General features: G+C 37.7%; 1 protein-coding gene across 2 annotated transcripts in view; it reads left to right on the plus strand.

Moving 5' to 3' along the window:
* GRID2 (glutamate receptor, ionotropic, delta 2) overlaps positions 1–22,877 on the plus strand; it is a 730,075-nt gene that overhangs the window by 605,502 nt on the left and 101,696 nt on the right. For both annotated transcript variants that reach the window (XM_014942655.1, XM_014942664.1), the window contains exon 12: positions 16,424–16,562. In XM_014942655.1, coding sequence (XP_014798141.1) covers positions 16,424–16,562 — 139 coding nt within the window. The remainder of the gene's footprint in view (positions 1–16,423; positions 16,563–22,877) is intronic.

Consider the following 22,877-nt stretch of genomic DNA (forward strand, 5'->3'; position numbering starts at 1 on the left):
AGCCTCTCAAATTATGCTTTAGAATGCAGTGAAAAACTTACTTAGTTTAATAGAATTTAACTGAATGTAGATAAAATAATGAAATTATATAGAAAATTACCATGTTTTGTATTTAATAGAAAACACACAATTGAGAGTCTTTGTCTCTCTCTTATCCCACTCTGTTCATTTTACTTTGGATTTTTCTGTAAGAGGAGGTATTTCTGAACTTGACTGGCAGGATTTTAGATTATTAAAAGGATTTAGGTAAAGAAGCAAAGTTCTGTTTCACTTGGAAATGTCTGTTAGAGAACCAGGCAGATGATTTATTATTATCATTTTTTTGCTATAAAAGGAAATATCTTTAAAATGACTGAGTCATTCAAGATTTAATCACTTCTCAGTGACTGCAACAAAGCAAGAATTCATTATTGTTTTGTAAATAGGGTTTGACCACAGGATAACGGATTCTTAAAGTGTTACCTGCAAAAGTATTTTTTTCTTCAGAGATCTTAATACTCTAACTTAACCTAGCAAAGTTGTGAAATGAATGATGTAAAAGTATCACTAGTAGGCCATTTTTTTTTATTCCCTTATGTTTTGGTTAGTTTAAGATGCTGGTCACAACTGGAAGTTTTGATTGGTCATCAGTGGCATCAGTGATGGCCAATTATGGTCATAATGCCCAGTAAAATGAGCAAATCTTACTGTTTATCTTGTTAAAATTACATTTCATAAGAGCAATAAAATAGACTCCAATCTATGGTACTTCCAAGTCATTATAATACTTCTCGGATGGTTAAAGCCACTCAGACTTCTCAGTCTTGTTCCTTGTATTACCACCCAAGGCATGATATAATCCTCCTGAAATGCACTGCCTGGAGTGTGCTGTTGCTTAATAAATTACTCCATCTTGCTTATCTCACTCTCAGCATATCCCTATCAGCAGGAAACCATTATGCTGTAACAAAGTATTTTCTTAGTGACATTTTCTCTTAATTAACTGTACACCAGTCTCTATGTATTTAATATTCAGGGAAAATCTCTGAAAGCATTTTGAAAAAAATGTGTTAGAAATCAATTATATCTTCACATACAATATTTAGTAGTGAAGCCTAATTATTTTTTTAAGTTTATCAAATCAAAAAAGATCCAGTATGAAAGCTTTAGGACTAAGACTTAGTGCCTGATTTAGACTGCACCTGATCTGCTGGTTGACCACAGAAACTTCATTTAATATCTTGTATATCAGTTCTCACTTGTAAAATGGAAATATTACCTATCTTCTTTCATAAAAACCTGCTTTATGTCTTCTGATAGCAAGCAAAAGTTAAATGCCAGTCTCATTAATTAACAGTTTTAATTGCTCTTTGAACTAATGCCAGGTCTTGACATATTCCTCGAACAAGGGGAACAGGCTTCCTGAGCCTAAAAAGCACAGCACTAAGCTGGGAAAATGAAAAGTCAGGTACCCAATACATCAGGAAACAAACCAGCCTCCACGGTTTTCTAGCATGCACACCAGCAGGTAGATTTGTGGCATCATAATTCCACCTTTAAACGTGGAACCCACAAATTCTCATTTAATTATATTAAATCTAGGCTTATGTATCAGCATGGGTATGTACCTTCATAAAGACATCTCTCCGAAAGTGGTACTGCAGCCCTGTGGTACCCATGCTCCTTTTCTGCATATCTAAATGGTTTGGCCAGCCCTCTTGATAGCATCGAAAGACCCCAAAATTTTGGCAATTATGCCCTATGTCTCCAATGTGTTTGGAAACTAAAAATGATCACTGGAACTGACAACATATACTGAGAATTATTGTCATGTATAGAGAACGCATTTGCAAACATTGGATGAAGCTTTATGTGCATAACACTTTCAGAGGTTTATTTGATTGTCTGTTTTTAAAAATGTAATTCCAAGGAATAGCTGTGCTCCAAGTAAAATGTTCAATAGTGTGGGCACTTGTTTGCAGCAATATGATATCACTAGTGTTAAACTGCCAGGGGATATGCTTGGATCTTCCCCTAAATTGAAGTTAAGACTCAGGCAGTTCTCAGAGGCATCTAAAATAATGGATTTCTATATCTTGTGTGCACCTGCTTGTTTGAGTAATAGCACTGGGTACGTGAGGCAGTATATTTAGAGATGCTGTGTCTGACACACCCTCTGTGAGGAGGGAGAGAATGAATGGCAGTGTGAAAGTCCAAAAAATGCCTTTATTCCCCTAGGAATAGCCTGATTAATTGACTGTGAGAAGGTAATGTGTGTCTGGCTATAGTATAAATGCTGATCAAGACCAAGTAAGGCAAAAGGGAAAGTAGAATTGGATGTCCGTGGCATATGTCCATCTTTCTGTGTTCTTTCAAAAGCATCCTGAGGTGAATATTGTACTCAGAACAGTTTCTTTAATTGTTATGATTTCTAATATGTCTTTAAACTATGTTTGGGTAAAGAGTGGATAAGTTCAATTCAGATTAAGTAATCAGTTTTGACTTTTTAGAGTTCACCTGTGTATAATATATATTTAATTGAGGAAACGAGGAAGAACGATTTAGTCGGGAATGCAGTGTTTGCTGCATGGAGGAGGACTGTAACCCACATTTTTATCTGCAAAGGTGTTTAGAAGCTGAAGAGGCAAGTCTTGCTTGTCCTGCTATTTGAATTTCCTGCCCAGAAGCTTGGCAATTTTGGCTGTTTAAGTTAGGAAAGGAGTGAGAAATGAGTTTTAGCTTTATTAAAAATACTCCCCCTCTACTTGGATGACAGCAATTTCATCTACAAACTGATCAGCCTTTTTCAGTGGAGGATATCCAAGGCACCAGATGAATATGGGCTTAGAGGGGAATCCATGGTAATTTTCCATTGCTTTTCTGGTCTGTGGGGAGTCCCTCCTCTGCACCAGCTGTGCCATAGCTGTATCCACCCATGCAGCTCTTCTTCATAACACCAACTGGTGGGTAGGTGCCAGGAAAATTGCCTGCAAACTGTAAAGGAGGGGGTAGTGAAGAGGTTTTGAAGCTGCTGACAGGAAGGTCAGCCTTCTTCAGCTGTTGAGGAATTTTTTTTCACTTGTAATATTAAATGTGTATAAAAGGAGTAGGCATAAATTAATATCGAAAAGAAGCAAATAATGACATCAAATGAATCTTCTGATTAAGCTAACCAATCTGTTGCTTTCTCTGATTGCTGAGATGAAAGTCCACTCTCAGCAAATATGGGAAAATGAGAGCTGTTGTGTTTTTCATTTGTATTTTTTATTTAGTCAGCTTCCCAGCATGCAAATTAAGGGGATTGCCTTCATTACAGCAACATCCTGGTGTAGAAACCTCCTGCTGCTTAATTTTTATTATTCTTCCGTCAGTAGAGGAGGGACAGATCGTAAAGTAAGACTTTACCTTTTCAGTGCTTTTGAAATTAGTGAGATAACCTTGGGTTAAAAATGTGTGATACCTCATCTACCAGACAAAAACTGAGATGAATGAACACATGGTTTTGACTGAAGAGTCTGCTTCCCCCACACTAGGATAGAGTAAAGATAACAGTGAAGGGGAAAGATCTTCTGCAAACAGGCTGTTGAGGAATGGTGATAATGAATCTGTTGAGTGGGAGTGTTCCTTGCTTATGCCTGGATATACTTGCTAATAGAACATTTTTAGGTATAAACGTGTATTCCATTCTTACAATAGCTTCTTTCATTTCCAAATCTCTCCTCAAAGATGAAAATCCTCACTATCCAGTAAGGTCATCTCTGAAGTCACTTTTCACTTTTAACAAATCCGAGTGGTGATCGTAAGCCAGGTGACAACTGATTTGCAGTAAAAACCAAGTTATTTGACTTTTAAACATAAGCATTTGTACTAGTGATTTTCATCGATAATTGACATTATAGCATTATTCTCATGAAACTTGAAAAGTTGAGGGTCATCTGAGTTTTATAGATAATTCTGATAATAACATTACAGGATGTACGTGAAGTGGAATTTCAGTCTAAATTTTAAAACATGTTATTTAGGAACATAATTAGAGCTCCTGCATTAGCGGTGAATGAATTCTGTAAGGTTAGGAGTTCATTGCAGGAAAGCACTCTGAAAATTAAAGGATTACTAGAATTAGTGACATGAAAACTGAATTAATGTATCCGAGATGTCTGTGATTCACTTGCCTCTGAAGTAGTCAGATGCCACTCTGTGATGATGGATGCTTGGAAATCTTGCAAGAACAAAGCATTTCATAATACTTTGAAAGTTCAAGCAACAAACTATCTTTCAGTATATGATTTTTTAAAAAATTCTCTGCACCCCCAAAACCTGGAGTCACAGAGATTTTAGAGGTTAAAAAAACAGATGATGAGGAAAAGTACCTGTCAAAAGACACAGAGGCTTTACCATATTTATTGTTTGTCCTTGTAGTCTCACTGAATTGTCTTTTGTTTTGTTTAGTTCACAGTTGTTTGGTTTCAGCCAAAGGGGACTCTTTCTCCTTCATGTTCATAACGTCCTCCCTGACAGGCTCTTAGCTAAAGCAGCACTTTAATACCTCATTAATGACATTGTTCAGTTTAATGTTAATTGTATGTACAGATGGCCTGTTTTCAGCCCATTGTGCACAGTTCTTTTTGCCATCCCGGAAGGTACTGCGTGTAACATTGTCACTAGGAAGGCCACCACTATGCAAACTGTATGTGGCAGTTAGCTTCTTGGCCACTTATGAATATGTATTGTAGATCATAATTGTGACTGGTTGATTGAGGCTTTAGGGTCTTCATATCCAGCCATTAGTAATAGGGAGATTGGGTCTCAGTATCTCTTGAAATCAGGTCAGAAGGTTGCCAGCATGTAACGTTTATTTGCTAAGATCGGGTGCTTCTCTAAAATAATACCCAAGCATATATGATTTTGATGCATCCACAGTGGTTGCAAATAATGCCTTTATATGTGCATGCAGTCAGGTGCAATCTTAAAAGCACATATCACAGTACTATAGAAGAGGACCTCCAGAAGCTCCTTGAGTTTGTTACACCTGCATGTTGAGCTCTAGTCTGTGTTTGCCTCTGAGTGTGTGTATGACTATAATTATAGCATGTAAAATTATTGTCTTATGCTGTAAAAATGGCAACAAAAGATTATCTGGTCAGAGCTTCTTTTGAGCAAACAGGTGTTGGTAAAATTGCTAGTCTTATTGCACATTTCTTTTATGATCATGTAATTGAATGGTTCTGTATTTGGTAGCCCCCATATCAAATTTGAAACCCTGCTAAGTCTTCTGATAAAACAATGCATTTCAGCAGTACTAATACAAGAGACTTTGGCCAACTTACTCATAAGAGGTGGGCAGCAAGCCTCACGGTTCCATTCTGGTCATAGTTATAGCAGTCAGAAGATGTACTTTAAATGTGAAGACTTGCACGATGTTTCAGCACCTGGACAGGAATGGTATAAGTCTAGTAATGCTTCACCTAAGAGCTCCCAGTAACTTCAGCAAATACAAGCAGATGCCTCCATTTTCATACTTTAGCTGCGGTCATTACTCTTCTTTTGTAATGACAGCAGAAGAAAAAAATGAAATATACTTTTATGATACCTTTTCCAGAAATTTTAGAAGCACTCTAAGGTCTGTCCGTCTTGTGTCTCTCTGTAATTATGTTGCACAGGTCACTACAATGTATTGGCATTAAGTTACTGCACATTATTATTTGTAACACTTTCATTTCTCTATCATGAACTTTGATTTTCCATTGAAAACATCACGGTTTGCTGATTCCACAGAAAGATGCAATATGACCAATGCAGAGTTGCTACTATCTGAAGGGAGACATTTATTTTTTGGGCCTAAGCTTAAAAGCGAGGAATTCATTCCTCTAACTCTTGAAGACTCATACTGTGAATGCTACATAACAGAAATGCAAATCTGATTACTATATGTTGTTGAATTATCACCGATACCAGAAGAAGCTATACCGCAGCCAGTTGGTACATGGTGATACGACATGCTTCCTTTCCCAACTTTTGCCTCGTTGTCACCATTTCAGCAAGACAGGTAGAAAGAAACAATTTATTGTTGGGAAAGGCATTATAAATATACTATAACTAATAAGTTATGCTAACATAATTTTAATCGTGTAATTATTGAAAGACTGTTTGGCCTTTAAGGACATTGATTTAATGGGAATTAATTTAATGATTGAACACTGTTTGTGTAACATTATCATTGCTACTGAGGCAGAAAATTGGAATCTCAGCTCAGCTGAAAAGAGGTTAGAGTTTCCATTATCACATGAGATACCTCTCTTCTGGAATGCAGTTATTAGATCCTTTTCTATACTTTCAGTATATATTTAAATGTTTGGGTTTTATCTAAAAATTCCTGCATGGAAAAGGTAAGTAAAAATGTTCATCACTGTACTGTTCTCATTTTTAATCAGAGGCTTGAATTTCTGTTTAATGCAGCCTTGAACAAAGTCCATTAGATTTTGGATTTTTCTTGCTATTACTTCTCCTATGAAACAAATTTTCTCTGTTTTCGCTTTCTGCTTTCTTCCCTGCAAATCTGATCATCATGCTTAGGATGAGTAAGGTGTTTATGGAATGGTTTTACAGCTATAAAAAAGCAGCAGCTTTAAAAGTAGCAGCAGACAGAGTGCAGTTCTATCTAGATTCATCTGAGGTTGAATCCTGCATGGTCTAATCACAGCTTTGGAGTGATTTAAGAGACTCTGACCCGTTCATTCTCAAAATGGAAATGGTGAACATTATAGAAATCCTATACTCAGGCTTTCTGAGTTTAAAGATTAAGACAGAGTTAAAGCTGACCTTTATATGTAGAGCTCCCATTTACCTAAAGGGATGTTATGTCTGGCTGCCCTCCTTGATTTGCCCTTAGTAGTGCTATTGCCATGAATTATTTTTTTAGCTTTATAGAGTCTGTTGTGTATAAATTAGATACAGGAAGAAGAGGAGGCTCTGCATAAACAAGTGATTGGAAGCATGTAGTGAATAGCTGTGTCTGACAGACTTTTGCAGATTAATTTTCAAACAAAATTTTAATCAAGGATGTCTATGGCAGTTCCTGCTGTATCTTGGCAGAGTTTTACAAGGGAGTCTGGTGGCCAAATGATTAGCCCTCTGTCACTAGAATGAAGCCATTGCAGTGGAGACAGCAAGCTGGGCAGGCTTGAAGACAGATAGAAAAATAATTTTACAATAAAAGTAGCAGAGACTTAAACTTATAAACACTCTGTAGGTTGCTAACCCAGTGATAAGCCAACACTGTAGTAGGCTGAGACACTCTGCACTGGGTAGCACTAGCCTTTTCCTTGGTGCTAGACCATTTTCTAGCTTCAGAGAGGAGGGTTTCAAAGAACATGACCGAGGATCCTGTATTCAAGTGAAATATTTGTAAGTAGATGTTTCGGCCATCTTTTGGATATTTCTATTTGTCTATCGCGTTATGTGTCAAGGCTCTCGGATGAGATTTATGAAATGGGTACGCTGGACCGCAATTGGATGAGGGGTTAGTGGCAGTGCCACTCGTCCTTGATTAGCCCCAGCATTTGAAATCTCAGCATGGGTAATCTCTTCCTATTAATGAGGAAACAGAGCTGAGCAATGAGCCTTAGTATGCAAGTCAAATGCCAAAGGCACATCCAAACAGATGCACAGCAGTAGCAAATGGAAGATTTTCAGAGGGAGTTTGCAAAATATGAAGTATAACTTGGAGGTGATTGCTGGAGGGCAGTAACCAGGAGTGACAAGGTAGCACGGTAATCTGTCTTTCAGATTGGAGCTGACTGATGCCTGGTCTCTTTGGCAGGAGGTTGGAGAGAGCCTACACCTACTTGCACAAGGTTGGGCATGTACCCTCAGGTTTGCTGGCTTCCAGAGTTGTTGATAGGGATCTATAAGCATGTATAAAACATAGCATCTCAAACTACTTTACAGATTTCAGGTGACTAGGAGTGGTTTGAAATAAGCCTGAAGGAGCAGAAATATCATCTCAGATATTCTCCCTGTCACATAAACAGGAGAAATAAATGAGGAGAGCTTTCCTTTGTGGATCATTGCTTTCCTTCTGGGAGGGCAATGAGGGCAGTGCTTCCCACCCAGCTGAAAGGAAACAATGTTCCAGGGAGCAAGCGTAATGAGATTAGTCAGGGGATCATTACACTAACAACAAACGGGAGAGGGTAAGTAATTGTTTAGTTCAGACATAAGGCATTAAGGGGGAAAAAATTAATCAGGGCACCAAATGACAAAGTGAATGCATTTTTCTAATTGCCTATAGACCAGTGCCAGAAAAAGAACAGTTGGAATTCTCATTTATGAATATAGATTTGGTCTTCGTGGTGTTACTGCAATCTAGTAGGAACATATGACACTATTAAAGTACTGAAAGACGGGTGAACAAGGTGGGCAAAAGGGTAAGAGTGTCACTGTCAAAATGGCATAAGGTATTTCAGAGGCATTGAGAACTTGGAAAGAATAGATCTTGATTTCTTGTGGGACCGTGTGCTAATGGCTGGAACACAAAATGAGATAGGAGTCAATGCCTGCTGTAGACCATCAAATCACACTGGAGTAGAGGATGATTTGTTCCTCTAGTGCATATCTGTAATGTGTAACGGAAAATGTGAGATATAATAGGGGCATTCAATCTGAATGACATATGTTTCAAGTCTCAGGCTGCCCATACTGATACTTCTTGAATGCACATATAAAGCAGATGGAAAGAAAAAGGAACACTGATTACACCAAAGCATTAGAGCTACAAACTTCAGGAAAAATGGCATGGGGAGCAAGTGTACACAGAGTTGACTCAGAGTTGAGAACAGGAGGAAGGAGGGCTTTGAAAATTTTATTAGGAACCAGAGAAGCCTTAACGATAATGGTGCACTAGGTGAAGGTAATACCATTCAAAATAGTTATGCCAGAAAGGCAATAAATAGTTCTCTTCTGTGTTTGTAAAAAAGTAAATTAAATACATTCTATGTCAAGAGCAATTCAAGAGGATATTAAATGGCAGCTACCAATGTCAGACATTTCCAAATCAGCAAATCCAAGCAAATTTCACCCAAACATTTTAAAAGAGATAGCTGAAGAACTTCCAGAACCACTATTTGCTGATCTGAGTCCTGGAGCGTTGGGCAGGATTTAGAAAGCTGTCAAAAAAATCTAATGTAAAACCTAAAGATCAAACTGAACCTTCAACTCAGGTGTTTCTTCCATCTTAATATATGGATGTAACAAATTGAAAGACTTCACAAATATAGACAGACACTTAAGAGTCCCAGAATTTCCATTAAAAGCCTTGTATTGAAGATATATATTTATATAAAATATTAGTATTTCTCAAAGAGTAAAGCAACAGTCCTTCTCAAAATCATATGGAAGAAGGAGGGAGAAGTAACAGGAAAAAGGAAGCCAAAGCATGGTCATGGTAAGTGCACCAGTGTCATGCAGAAAGGATGCTTTATAATATGTTGCTGGGAGCCACACCTGAGCCAGACACTGAATAGTACCTGAAGAGACAGAATGCTGCTGGAAGCTGGTAACAGAGGATACTCAAGGAGGTTTTTAGTATAGACAGATAGAGTATGTGTGGTTTTTCCTTTATGCACAGTGTTTGACATATGAAGGACTTGTGTTCAGCAAAAAGAATAGGCTAGTTATTAACTCAGAAGAGTTCTAATGCTGTTGGAGTAGGCACATGAAAATGTCTCCTCTATCAATGTCTCCTCTATATGCTAGGAAGATAGATATCAAAAATTTATCTAATATTTCAAATTTTAAGATTAATGAATACCAACATTTCCATGAATTTACAATGGCTCCACTAAATTATTTTTATGGTAAATAGAAGAAAATATGAACATCTGTAAATATTTTAACAGTTTTTAATGTTTTAAACATCTCTTTGGAAGTGGCTTTTTCCAGTGAACAAAAAGACCAATTCCTATAACTTACTATTTGGAATATTGTTGCAGTATTAATGATAATGGTAGTAATAATACCTGGATGCAATGCTCTCTCTTTAGGAAGTAAAGCCTGAAAAAATGTTTTGTGAGTGAAACAAAATATATGAATGTATCTTTTCATATATAAATCTAAAAAAAAAAAAAATCACTACATTTTAATAAAAACAAAATTCTTAGGGGAGAAACAGGTGGTGTGATGAATAAAAGCAGTAGCTGGCTCTTGAACTTGTCCAGACCTTGTAGAATCTGGCTACCAGCCCTGCTTCATGCTCCGTTCCTTCCCTACTTTTCAGTCCCCTGCAATCTGCCAATATTTGCAAGACCTAGGGAATTTAGCCACTGATTTACATGCTTACTTGGAAGGAGTTACCTATTCAAGGGCTGTATTCTCCTGTTGAAGAATACTTGTCATGCTTGCTGTGGTCAATGTGTGTTTAATTCAGGTCACAATGTAATACTACAAACTTAGGTTATGACATGCCAACTTATATGTTATGGAAATGAGTGCACTCTGCACAGTTCAAGGAAGAATGAAAAAGTATGGGTGAGAAATGAAAAGAAAGGAATTAAAATTCACGATCAGAGAGTTTCCAACAACTTCCAAGCCGCATTTATTTCACAGCTGTTAGAAACAGGTACAGGCTTCATTGACTGTAAAGTATTTTTTTTTTGTCCTATACTGCATTGAACATTTCCAATTGAAAATGGGAGAGATTTTGTATTATCAAGAAAGTTTTTAACAGAACAATAGCAAGAGCTAATGCCCTGAATGATTCTGCCTTTGAAGAGCTCTGCTTTGCAGAGTTTTGTAAAGATAACAGAGCTCAGTCAAACTTAAGGTTTTGTTTCTCATTGCAAAAATAGCTAAAATATAAAATGCCTTTGCCTCTTTGTTAATACAAACTACTCCCCTTAACACCCACTCTCTATTAAATGTCCCTTTCACAAAGAAAACGTAAGACATACATTGATCTAAACTGTTTGCAACAGAACTCTACACTTTATATTTGTGCAAATGGAAATTGCAGATGCACAGCATAATTGATGTGACTGTTCTAACAAGCTAAAGGCTAAACTGCAGCCAACTCCCAGTCCTTTGTGTTTCTTTCCAAAGGCCAATAATTCACTGAATGTGGACAGAATCTTTGCAAGAAAAAAAACCACAACCAAAATCTGTCCCCAGATAACCCACCCTATTATTTCTTCACCTTCCTTTTCCAAGAACAATAAAGGTTCCTGTTCTCAAGTTTGACATTATTAGACTTACTAAACAGAATTAACAAAATAAACAATTAACATCTTTCTCATGGTTCTCAAAATTATCTGAAAAAAATATGCCTAAAACTCCCTACGTAGAAATCCAGCTCACTGCAGAGACTATTGCAGCTTAAATGATTGAAATTGGACAAAGTTATTCGCAACAGAGATACGTTCTTAAAGTAAGGATGGTAGGGTAGTCTTGATGGTAAGCATTGGTGACAAATTTAATTTTGTCTGTAAGAAGAACCTAGTCTTTGGGATTTCCCTGGCAGCTGTAGTTATCACAAATAGAAATTGCAAGCCATGATTCTTATAGTTTCCGTTCTAGGGGTCTTCTCATCTAAGCCTCTCTCTTCACATATGGAATAACTGCAACAGACTCCCAGTCCAGCTCTCAACTACCCTCAGAAATATCATTTAGTAGAGTTACCAAATTCAGGACATAGAATAATGGTGTTTTCTGGCTTTTTTCTCTGTGTGTAGTTGTTCATAAAGTACATTTCAATGATTAATCTTCAAAAGTCGTTATTGTTCTCAATAAGCAAGTTCGAGTTTTCTCAGCATCGCGGGCTCTATGCTGCCAAGCTATTTAGTTTAGTAGTTGGAAAAAAATTATTTTTGAGATGTTAAGCAAATTAATTTTATTTATAAATGTTGTCCATTCCCAGTGAAGTTGTTAAATTGATATTAAATCAGAGAGAGAACTTACGTTGCACATTTAATGCCTGAATGACTAGTAACAAAAATTGCATCACTTTTCAGCAAGATGGCTGCCACAGGCTTGATCTCAGAAATGCCAGCTGTGGTTAAGACTTCTCCAAGAAACATTTCAGCTTTCTTTTTGTCCACAAAAAATGGTTTTTTCCATTTCTATCTGAAACACTTTCATAGTTCTGGACTATGCAGATGAACAGTTTTTCTTTAGGCAAGCCATTGACAAATCTCTGAGATGATGTTTGGAAAAGCAACCTATGCATTTTGAATTATTCAAATGTGGTCTAGAATTACAAAATACCAAGATCTCAGCAGGCTATCATCTTTAATTTCCCTGTTTTGCCCATTTTTCTCATTATTTCATTCCTCCTTCTTGCCTGTAAACCTCTCTTGCAATTTTTGACTTGAAGAAACTTTTAAACTTGCTGCTAACAAGGGAGAATAACTTAAAGGGCATTAGAAATCTGTACGGGAATTATATAGGTTCACATTTTATCTTCTAAGGTTGGCTTTTCCTCATATTTAGTTCTGTCATAATTACACATTATATTGTTTGCACTGTCAAGACAATGCGTTATTTTTCTTACCCTCTGATATTTAGCTTGAAGCACTTGGAAAGAAATGAGAATAAACAAAAATTCATAAGATGAGTTGCAGTCTAAGCCTGTCATCTGAAGTATGCCAACATTAAACTGGTCTAGGATTGATGAAGTAGAGTTGCATTAGATGAGAGTGGGAGGACTAAAAGTAATTTCTTTCACTGTCACTTCTACGGTAATTCAACTCTTTCGGAAAACTCCCAATAAGATTGCTTTTTGCCCTGGAAAATATCTTTTCCTTCCTGCACATGCAATCTGAAAATTTTAAAGGCAGATTAGAATGTTTTAATGATATTTAGTATATATCAAAAGTGTTAGCTGAATTATACTAGGAGCTGTAGCCACAACATAGGCGATCTAGAGGTAGGAGCATTTTGTGCTGCATTATACCCTTCTGCCAGTGTATTGGAAGGGCCAAGCCTAAAGAATAACGCACCCTCTGTATTTATATGATGTCTGTCTCTTAAGATGACAAAGCAGGTCCAGGACTGCTGTGTGTCTTCTTTGATTTCCATTTGTTTCATGAGTGGATCTCAGTATTTTTAAGTGTTGCTTAGCATGCTTCATCAGCAGTATTTTTATTGTAACCATACGATATCAGGAAGAAATTTTTTACTATGAGGGTGGTGAGACACTGGAACAGGTTGCCCAGGGAAGTTGTGGATGCCCCATCCCTGGAAGTGTTCAAGACCAGGCTGGATGGGGCTTTGAGCAACCTGCTCTAGTGGGAGGTGTCCCTGCCCATGGCAGGGGGGTTGGAACTAGATGATCTTTGAGGTCCCTTCCAACCCAAACCATTCTATGATTCTATGATTCTATAACCAGAATGTTAAGTCCCATTGATGAATTTTGCTACAGGAACGAGGTGTGATAATTTTTACTCTGGTCACCAACATTTGTTTACATGGCACCAGGTGGTCCCCTTTGCCATTAGGGGTTATTAAGCTTTGCTGGCATGATACGAAAGACAACAGCAGGGTAAGACTTGTTTTATCTTCTTGGCTCCCTCCTCCCTTGTACTGTGTGTCCTGTGCATAGCCCCTCGTAACTAGAATTTGCTGTCATCCATAAAGACGTCCATACACCTGAAACTTATACTAGATATCAGGGAGAAGAGCCCTGGGAGGTTTCCATGCTGTCCCTGCTGCATACTAAACTACAGTCAACAACAGCGGCTGTTAGATCTGTAGCTCTTTTTCATGGTAATGTTAATAGAAAATGATGATTGCTGCTCTCCTGAATTATTTGGTACTCTTCTGCTCTGAGAAAACATGCAAGTTTGGACTGAAAGAAAACTCTGGGAAGTTTTATCCCTAGAAACAAAATTGCGGGAAAGGAGGGAAGAAGTTTCTTAAGGTGAGCTGTCAGGGTGCAGGAAGTGTTTCAGCCAACAGTACAATAGAACAAGACTGTGTCACATTAAGTCTCCTAATAGATGCCAAAGAAATGATACTATGGCACTAAAAGATCTCCTCTGATTTTTGTTTCTTCTTTTCTTTCACTGAGAGAAGTGGAGTACCCCTGCCTGTACTGCTTAAAAATCATGTACCTATGCAGTTGCAGTGTCAGTCCTGCTTTAGAAATGATGGTCTAAGAAGCATCATTGCAAAGATTTTAGAGCAGGGGCAGGAGTGATGAATTATTTTGATATGTGTTCCGTGTACGTGGATGCAAGTTTTGTCCTTAAGCTTCATTTATTGACTGTTGAGATACGAGGCGTAAGTGTGAATTAGGAAAACACCTGGGTGAACTAAAAGCGCTTGGGATGACCAACACTCACAGTGTTTTCAAAGTCTGTTGTTAACATGGGTGTTAAAAAAGAAAAGGAGCAGTGAACAGTGGGAACAACCTTACCAGCATGTGGGAAAACTGCGCTGTCTGGACAGGAGGAGAATGCTGTGGCTAAGGGGTTTATGATGGCTTTCATGGTCACTTGTCGCACAGCATCCTCTCTTGAAAACTAGAAGGCAGGTGTGTGACTTTCAGTGCTCCTCTCTTTTCTGACATTTCATTTCAATAAAAAAGTTTTACTCATTAAGCTGAAAATTGAAAATGCAAGGATGTCGATGAGACCATTGGCTTTTTCTCTCTCACTCTACCCATTTTAATTCAATACAAAGATTGTCTGCAGAGATTGACACCTGAAAGTTAAAAGGACAAACAGCCTTTTCTGATAAATTGATATAGCTGTCTGCTCTTTTCATTTTATTAAAAATCATTTTAAAATGAAATATTCCAAAGACATTGCAAAAACCTGTAAAGTAGAAATATTCTATTTAAATTCATTTAAAATTTATGTGGGAGAGAAAACCAAATCTTCAAATGTTGAAGTTAATGTTAATCTTTTAAAGTCTTTATATTGAAATAATATCTCCCAATCTGATCAGTAGATGCTTATTTCAGATAATTACGTGGCATCTTGGAAATAAAAGGAAATTTATTTCCAACTACATAGGTCTAATATAGATTTTGTCTTTCAATACTGCAATTCTTAAAAGGCGTACTTCAGTACTTATATACCAAAAATATAAATGAATGGAGTCAGTTATTATTTCACATACGGTACAACCCCACACTAATGAAGTAGGAGAAAAGCTTCCAATTTGTTTATTGTATGGTGATGCAGAGTTCCCCATGTATTGTATAGGTAGGACAAACTTTGAACAACACAGTAAGGTGATCCTTCATAGTCAAATATGGATTAAATATCTAGTTTGTGTACATAATTGAATATTATCTGTATTTGAAATAGGAATAATTGTAATTTGTGTTCCTATTAAACCTACTTGCTGGGGAACATGATGTGTTTTTTTTATGGCAGTGAAGATCCAGCACAAAATACTTACAGATGATTGAATCTGTAACAAACTGCTTTTGCCTTTGAAAATTCCAGCTATTGTACCATCATAAGATTTTGCATCTGAGAAAGCTACCTCAAAAATAATGACAACTTTTCAAATTGCTGAGTATAGAGGGAGAGGAAGCAGGTGAACATCCTGAGCTGTTGACTGCGGGTGGTTGCTGCATTCACCTGTCCCCCCTAGCTATTTGTAGATGTGAGAAAACTTTTACTGCAGGAAAATTAGTTTTTAAAACTATGAATTTTCCTTCATCTAAAAATCTGAAGTTCATATGTTTTTAACTGGAAGAATCAGAATCTGGACTAGTATGTTTTGGGGGCAGCTATTTGAATAAAAAATAATGCTTTACATGACTTACTAAACTGGGCTCTGTTCACACAAGTGCTGGCGTGCAGCTCAGATCCTGGTAGGTTTAGTTGCTGCTAATGTTTTGTTTACATGGCAGTTGAATTTTAAAGGAGAGTAACTGTGGGAATACAAAACAATTTTGCAGTCCTCTTCAATTGATTTTATTATTATTTTTGCATAGCCAAGTTCACTTGCAGCAAGTTGTACACATACATATGGCTCTCATGAGCACATGCCTGCCTACAGAACTGTGAAAAATAATTACGTTTTGATGAGGTTTTTTTAACTTTATGTTCTCAAGAATGTAAGAAAAACTTAATTAAGGTTTGCAGATAAGATCTCTAAGGAAAGAACATTGTAAGAACTTACTTTTACTCCTTTCATTCTGAGATCTTGAAGTCTATTTCCATTACTGTGCCTGACTGGCAGATGAATTACAATTAAAGGCACAATAGAAAAAGAGATTAAATACAGTCATGATGGTTGGCAGTGTGGGCTTCCTTCAGTATTTTTCATTGCATAGAAAATGTGGCTCCAGGTCCTGCTCAGTTTGCTAAAGCAACCTGCTTTGGTAGAACCCTGCTGACCTTGGGGGCTAATTCTCCTGAGTAATGCATGAACAAAGAGGATCTGTATTTCTGCCTGCCAAATGAAAATTCTTGCTTTTCCTTCTTCCCCACAGGAGGAGAGGTGCCATACACAACCTTGGCAACCCGACTGATGATGGGGGCTTGGTGGCTTTTTGCTTTGATTGTCATCTCCTCCTACACGGCAAACCTAGCAGCTTTCCTCACCATCACGCGCATTGAGAACTCCATCCAGTAAGTGGATAAAGAATTAATTCAGGGAAAGGAGGGTCAACATATATACATGTATGAATGTTCTACTTACATGTGAGAAAAAGGGTAAATTATCATCCTGAGAAGTAGTTTGGAAGCTAAAAAAAATAACAGTATACCATAGACTTCCAGTCTCTCTGGAGATACTTTGTCTTCAGGATCAGAATTGTTGGCCTCTGGCACATACTCTTCTGTGACACATATGCATACATATGTATACACACATACATATTTTGAAAGAAGCCATTGAGTTTAAGATAACCAGTGTATCAGTGTTTGAAATGGGAGTGTAAATTGTTGCTGTGCGTTTTCAGGCTATGCTTTACATGCAAATGCATCCCATAGTACTTATGCTCCAACACTTGGATCAAGAGGAGCCCAATGCTTCTTCAAGCATATGGGGAGCTCAAACCTGAATTCATCTTTTCTTTCCAAGTCAAAGATATGTTAATAGCAACAAACAATAAAAATTCATTTAGTGGTCATCTTTGCTCCTTTTGCTCCCAGGTGTTTTCTTAATGCTTTAACAGATCACGTTGTTCTCATTTTGATGTCCATCGGTTCTTTTGCTTCATGCCTCCCTAATGTGAATGTCCTTGTCTCCTCCTGTTCCTTTTTTGGTGAACTGTTTTTGTGTCACACCTTCCAGTCCTTTTTTCCAGATCATCTCACCTCTCCCTACCACAGGAACATTTCTAGGTCTCCTGTTCTTTCACTGTGCCCTTTTGTTCTCCAGTCTCCTCTACTTTAGGAAGTTGCATGCTGAGTTACCCTCGCTCCCACTGATCCAGTGACCTCCCCACCTCCCAAGTCCTCCCTCTTGGATCAAAGCAGAGACTAGAAAATACAGTGAGGCATTAGCTAGCCAAGCACTCCAAGAGACAGCTAGCTATTTTTCCATAACAGGTTTTTAATCTTGAGGCTAACAAGTCCGTGAAAGTATGTGAGAGTGACAAAGTTAGCCATTCCCATAAATCCTTGTTTGCAAGAATGATAGAGTGGCTTTAAAGAAAAGAGGCATGTTCTGCTGTGTTTCTTCCTCCAGAAAGGCAAGAACCCAACCTGCAAGTCAGACTCAATGCTGACCTTAGGGAAAATTCCGTTTTCTCACTCAAGTTGTTGATTCAGGTCCCTGTCTTCTGCATATCATCACCTAAGATCTTGCTGCCCCTGGTTCAGCTGCTTTCCAAGTCTCGGAGAAGGTCCCTAAGACAGTAAGCCACTAGTGTAGACTAGGCAGGGGGAGCCTTGCCCTCCTGTGAATCCACAGCTTAGGTTCAAACATCACTGCATGCCAGGCAGTCGCCGTGGTCTCACTAAGGCACTTATCCTCTGGGTGAGGATTTTCTACATACTAAATCAATGCAGGTTTTAACACCACATGGACAAGTAAGTGCAATAGCAGCCAAGTTTTATTTGCCATTGGATGCCAAAGCCCAGACCCAAGAGTAGAAGCAGCCCCTCACTTTGAGTGCATGATTATCTCATGGTTGTTTCCCTTAGGACCATCCTCTTGCACTTTAGAAACCCTTCTTTTTTCTCCCTGCTCTTTGGGTGAGGGGATGAGGACTCGATATCTTGTGGCCTGAAATGCCCAGGCATTAACAGTCCTTATTTGTTCCCAATTTGAAATGAAGTGTTGTTATCCTTCCTTTCTGGGCTAACACTTTCATCTATTAGAGGGCTAAGCACTCTAAGACAAAGACATGTAAAACAGACTAAAATCACCTGAGTAAATAATTCCTCTGTCACAGCCCTATTACCAGTTAAATTGAGGTTTTTTGGTTTTTTTCTTTTTGAGATCTAAATAACAGACTTTGAGATGACTGCAGGAGTGCTGGAGGGGTATTTTGACACAACCCCACTGTTTGACTCAGTAGTCCCAATTATAATCCCTTCACAATTGATAGGGGACTAAAATTATATTTAGCATCAATGTTTGTCAACATTGATCTTGAGTTTTTAAGGGAGGTTAGTTTATTATTTTTTTTTAAAAAATGCCTTACATTTGACTTAGGATTGTGGAGAAACAACATGGGAATTTGTACATGCAAAGTAAATAGTAATGACATATTCAATCATTCAATTTGTCCCGACAAATATGAAATGTGACTCTGCATCCTGCTTTGAAATTATGTCCTTTCTAGTTTTGAAGTAGCCCAGAAAAATGTTCAAATTACTGTGACAAATGTCTGGGTTTTCTTATAATGTGTAAAAAAGAATAAAATATACCCAAACTATAATTCAATACATCTTCAGCATTTTCTTGCAGTTTATTATGATGTCACTAGAAAACCCTCAGTGGAATTCTGAGGTTATTATGTACAGTTGGGACTACATTGGTCTTTGTGCTGTATTATTTATGGGCAAAGTCACTGAAAATGTTTTATTCAGTAGAAAATGTTGCAGCTGGAAGCTCCTGGAATGAAAGAGCGGAGACATTTTTCAACAGCGCTTTCAGCTCAAAAATAGAGTAATTAGATGTGTTAAGTATCCATTAGGGAATGAAGTTATCCTAACTACAGTGGGAGTGTAAAACTTTAGTTTACAAAACTGCCAAAATTGGAACTTAACCAGCACATAAGAGAGAGGCTGTTTGTTTACCATGCTGAATTACTGCAAAGTGGGAAACATGAATAAGCAATAAAGAAAAAAAGCTGATGCTCTTTTTTTTTTTTTTTAACATATCAAATTGTACCTTGGGGAGCTTTGAAGGCCAGAATGGAAATGAATTTAAGTATTTAAAGAAAATAAACCAGATTCTAGTTGTAGTGCTATCCAGCCAGCCTCAGAGAAGTCAGAAAAATGAAAGTAATTTAAGTCAGTAGGTGTGCACAGATGTAACAAGTAGTTAATGGGTTTTTATTTCAGATTTCCAGCTAACATCAGATATTACAGTGTGCTGTTGAAGGCATGGCACTTATGATATCTTTTATGAAAGATAGGAGGATTCAAGCCGCCCATGGCACATTTCATTTCCAAGAAACGTTTTGGTAGTTACTGCATTTCAGCTTCTGGATGTGTAGCCAGTGTGTTCAGAGCTCTAGCAACTTCCTTTTCTCAGCTGGTATGAAGACTGGGCCACCCTTCCTAGTCAGTGCCTTATGGTCTCCAGAAGTCTGTTTTGAGAAGAAACACATACAAAATTTTGTTAGGCAATGCACCAGGGAGGACTAGTGCAATGTTTCTTTTCCCTAGAGAGTCTCAAAGTATATCTTTGCTATTTATCTTCATTTCAAATTGATGGCATTTGTTCTCTGATTCACTGATTAACTTGGATCAAATTGTTACAATTTTTAAATGAATGTAGAGGAAGAAGAATAAGAGTGGATGTTAATCTCCTTTCCCAAACAAACAGCTACTCTTAATACCTTTGGGAGCTCAGCTTTTCATCTTTTGCCAACAGGCAATATCAGGAGTAGAGGCACGCAAGTCATAAAGCAGTTCCTAGATGCATCTTGTATTCACTCTTGACCTGCATTGCAGATGACATTTAAATCAAGACAGTCAGCATTTCATATGCCAAAACATTGTGTTAGCAAAGCAGAGCATTATTTCTATGTTCCTTAAATCTTTAGATCACTGTCTCGAATGTAATGTGAATGAATAGTAATTAAGAGTGGCTTTTCTTGATAAATGCCGAATAAATTTGGAGGTCTTGAGCTATTTCTCACAGGTGCTGATACTGTGAATTTCATCACTGAGCCAGTATTGCCATTACTGTGTTTTATGATTACTTTAGGACAGAATTAGAGTCCATTGGTAGAGACACTAATTTCACTCAGACTACTGCACTGAGCTGTTTTCCTGGGTAAAGGGAGGGTGTCACCAACTTCTCATGGGCGCTGAAATTTTGCTGGAAAGTTGAGGGAGTGGGGTGGGCAGAGGAAAAGTCAAAGGATTTGTCATAGGAAAGGCCAGTGTTAGGGGGTTTCAAGTTTCAATCTAATCCACTTCTAAAAGTGTGGAAGCTTGATTAAGACTTTACATTGTACGCATTATAGGGAAGAGTCTGCACCTTGCAGTCTTCCGTAAAATAAGTTCACTTTATGTTCTTGGTAGTATGTCCACTTTGATACATCAAAGACCTTTGCCTCTGAATAATGGAGGCATAGCATTAAAGCATGCCTTTGTCATCCTTGTTTTGCCTAGTCGTTCTTTTCACAACATTTTTCCTAAGCCATGAGTCACCTGAAGTTAAGATATCCCCAAGGCTTTAAACAGCTCAATACAACTGCCTACAAGTTTTCTGCAAGAGGAGTTACACGAGAAGGCAGTAATTGAAGTAGATATTTCCTTGTGCTGAAAACCAGAATGTTCTTTAACGTTTTGTTTAACGTGTTTCACCCAGATCTTCAAACTGGCTGGCAAGCAGTCTTACTAATTTGTCACAGTTGTCACAAATCTCTTGGCTTACCGTGCCCTGTTCCCTAAGCCTGCCACTGAATTAACCCTTCATGTCCTAGAAAAAAAAAAAAAAATAAAAAAAAAGAGGGCACTGGAAAGCTTTATTTAAATTAGTCATAAATACAGACTTCAGTGTAAGCCATGACATCAGTTATTTTCTCCTAAAATTTAGTGACTAGAGCTTGCAGACAGTTTTGTGCGACAGTCAAGTCTAACACCACAGCTAGCCTAAATCCATCCGTAACCCAGACCTACCAAGATAGTTTGATGCCCAAGCCTCTGACCCCAGTGGTATTCAATCACCTAAAATGAAATTTGGTTATTCCTTTATGGAGTTTACCTTTTGTTTTTCTACAATTTCTGTTTATAAACACTTTTTGCTGACTTATCTGAACAACTTGTTACAAATGTTACCTACAAGTCTAGGATTTGAAGCTACAGAAGAGAGTATGCTTAGGGGGAAAAAACCATATATAAATTCTAATATTTTTTTTCTTTGAGGTGAAATCAAAGACAATTTTTTAAATTACAAAGTAATTAATTTGTACTAAGCTACAAAATTAAAGTGACCTGACAACTGCTGCCTGATTAAGCTGCAGAATACTAAACAAAATCAACAAGTGCTGAAAAATACATGTAGCTGTTAATAATTCATCCTCAAATGGCTCAGTTCATCCTCAGAATAGCCTTATATTGTAGTTAATTTGTATGGGATAATGTTGGTATTATCCCAGTAATTGCAATGAGAAAAAAATTTCCCATAAAGACCACACATAACATTTTTCCCCACAATGCTTCATAAGTGATAACCAAAAATAAGCTGGACTGTAACCTTACTTCATGGTCACTTCTCTATGAATAGAATTTTTCTGTATGCAAGCTCAGTTAAAAGTATTTTATAACAATTTTTTCAACTATATATGCTTTTTTATTATTTTTTAAAACTTTTAGCATTCATTGCCTTATTGCTTCAAAATTAGAAATTCAGAGAGATAAATGTTTTAAAATTTGATATTGTTATTCCCTTATTCATGTTCTATATGTGCTTTGCTTTACTGAGATCATTAAAACTATTACAAAATTCCCATCCAGTGTGGATAACAGTATCAGAATTTGGGCATCAGAGTATACCCCATAGGAATTAATCTGTTTGACAACTACTTTTTTCCTTATTTTGGGCTCTGGTACGGCAGCTGTGTGGTGAGACTGGGTGACATAGCGAGGCTGGGGATTTATGTCTCCACTAAATGTATTTGTCTCAACAGAGAATGAGTTGTTTAATCCAGAAATAAAGGTACATCAAACAATATGTAACCTACAAACCAGACTGGAGGCAAAGCAGTTATAAAAATTCTTTCTTCTGGAAAGGAACCTCAATGGTTTAATAATTGTATTAGTTCTGACAAGGTTTGTCATTTCTCTTTGTTTTGCTGTACCTTGGCTGCTAGGTTGCGAATGTCATGCCAGTAGTCTGCAGAGTTCCTGGTTATAAAAAACAGGTTCTGAAGGAAGTTATATATATTATGATCCCATTTGACATGTTTGTGTGAGGGGATGAAGTCACTGATGTGATAGGTCTTTTCCATGTTTGCAGCTTGCCCACGCAGCAGCATACGCACGTGGACACCTCAGAGGCTGCAAAGCTTCTTTCTCACTCCTCGGCACAGGGTCAGGCAAACCAAGGGTCGGGGCTTTACTGCTGACAACAGCATTCAGCACATCCATAGAGTTTACACTCATACTTGGCTTGCTCTTGTCCTCTTGCCATCATTTTCGCAGCATAAAGCGGCACCTACAACTGTGCAGAGTTGCAGAGCAGGGCAGCTGAGAGGCATCCTGTGTTTTAGGGTAGCGCACCAAAGAGCAGAGCACTGCAGCCTGTAGTTAATG

This window comes from Calidris pugnax, unplaced genomic scaffold (assembly GCF_001431845.1).
Source record: "Calidris pugnax isolate Ruff unplaced genomic scaffold, ASM143184v1 scaffold15, whole genome shotgun sequence".
NCBI lineage: Eukaryota > Metazoa > Chordata > Aves > Charadriiformes > Scolopacidae > Calidris > Calidris pugnax.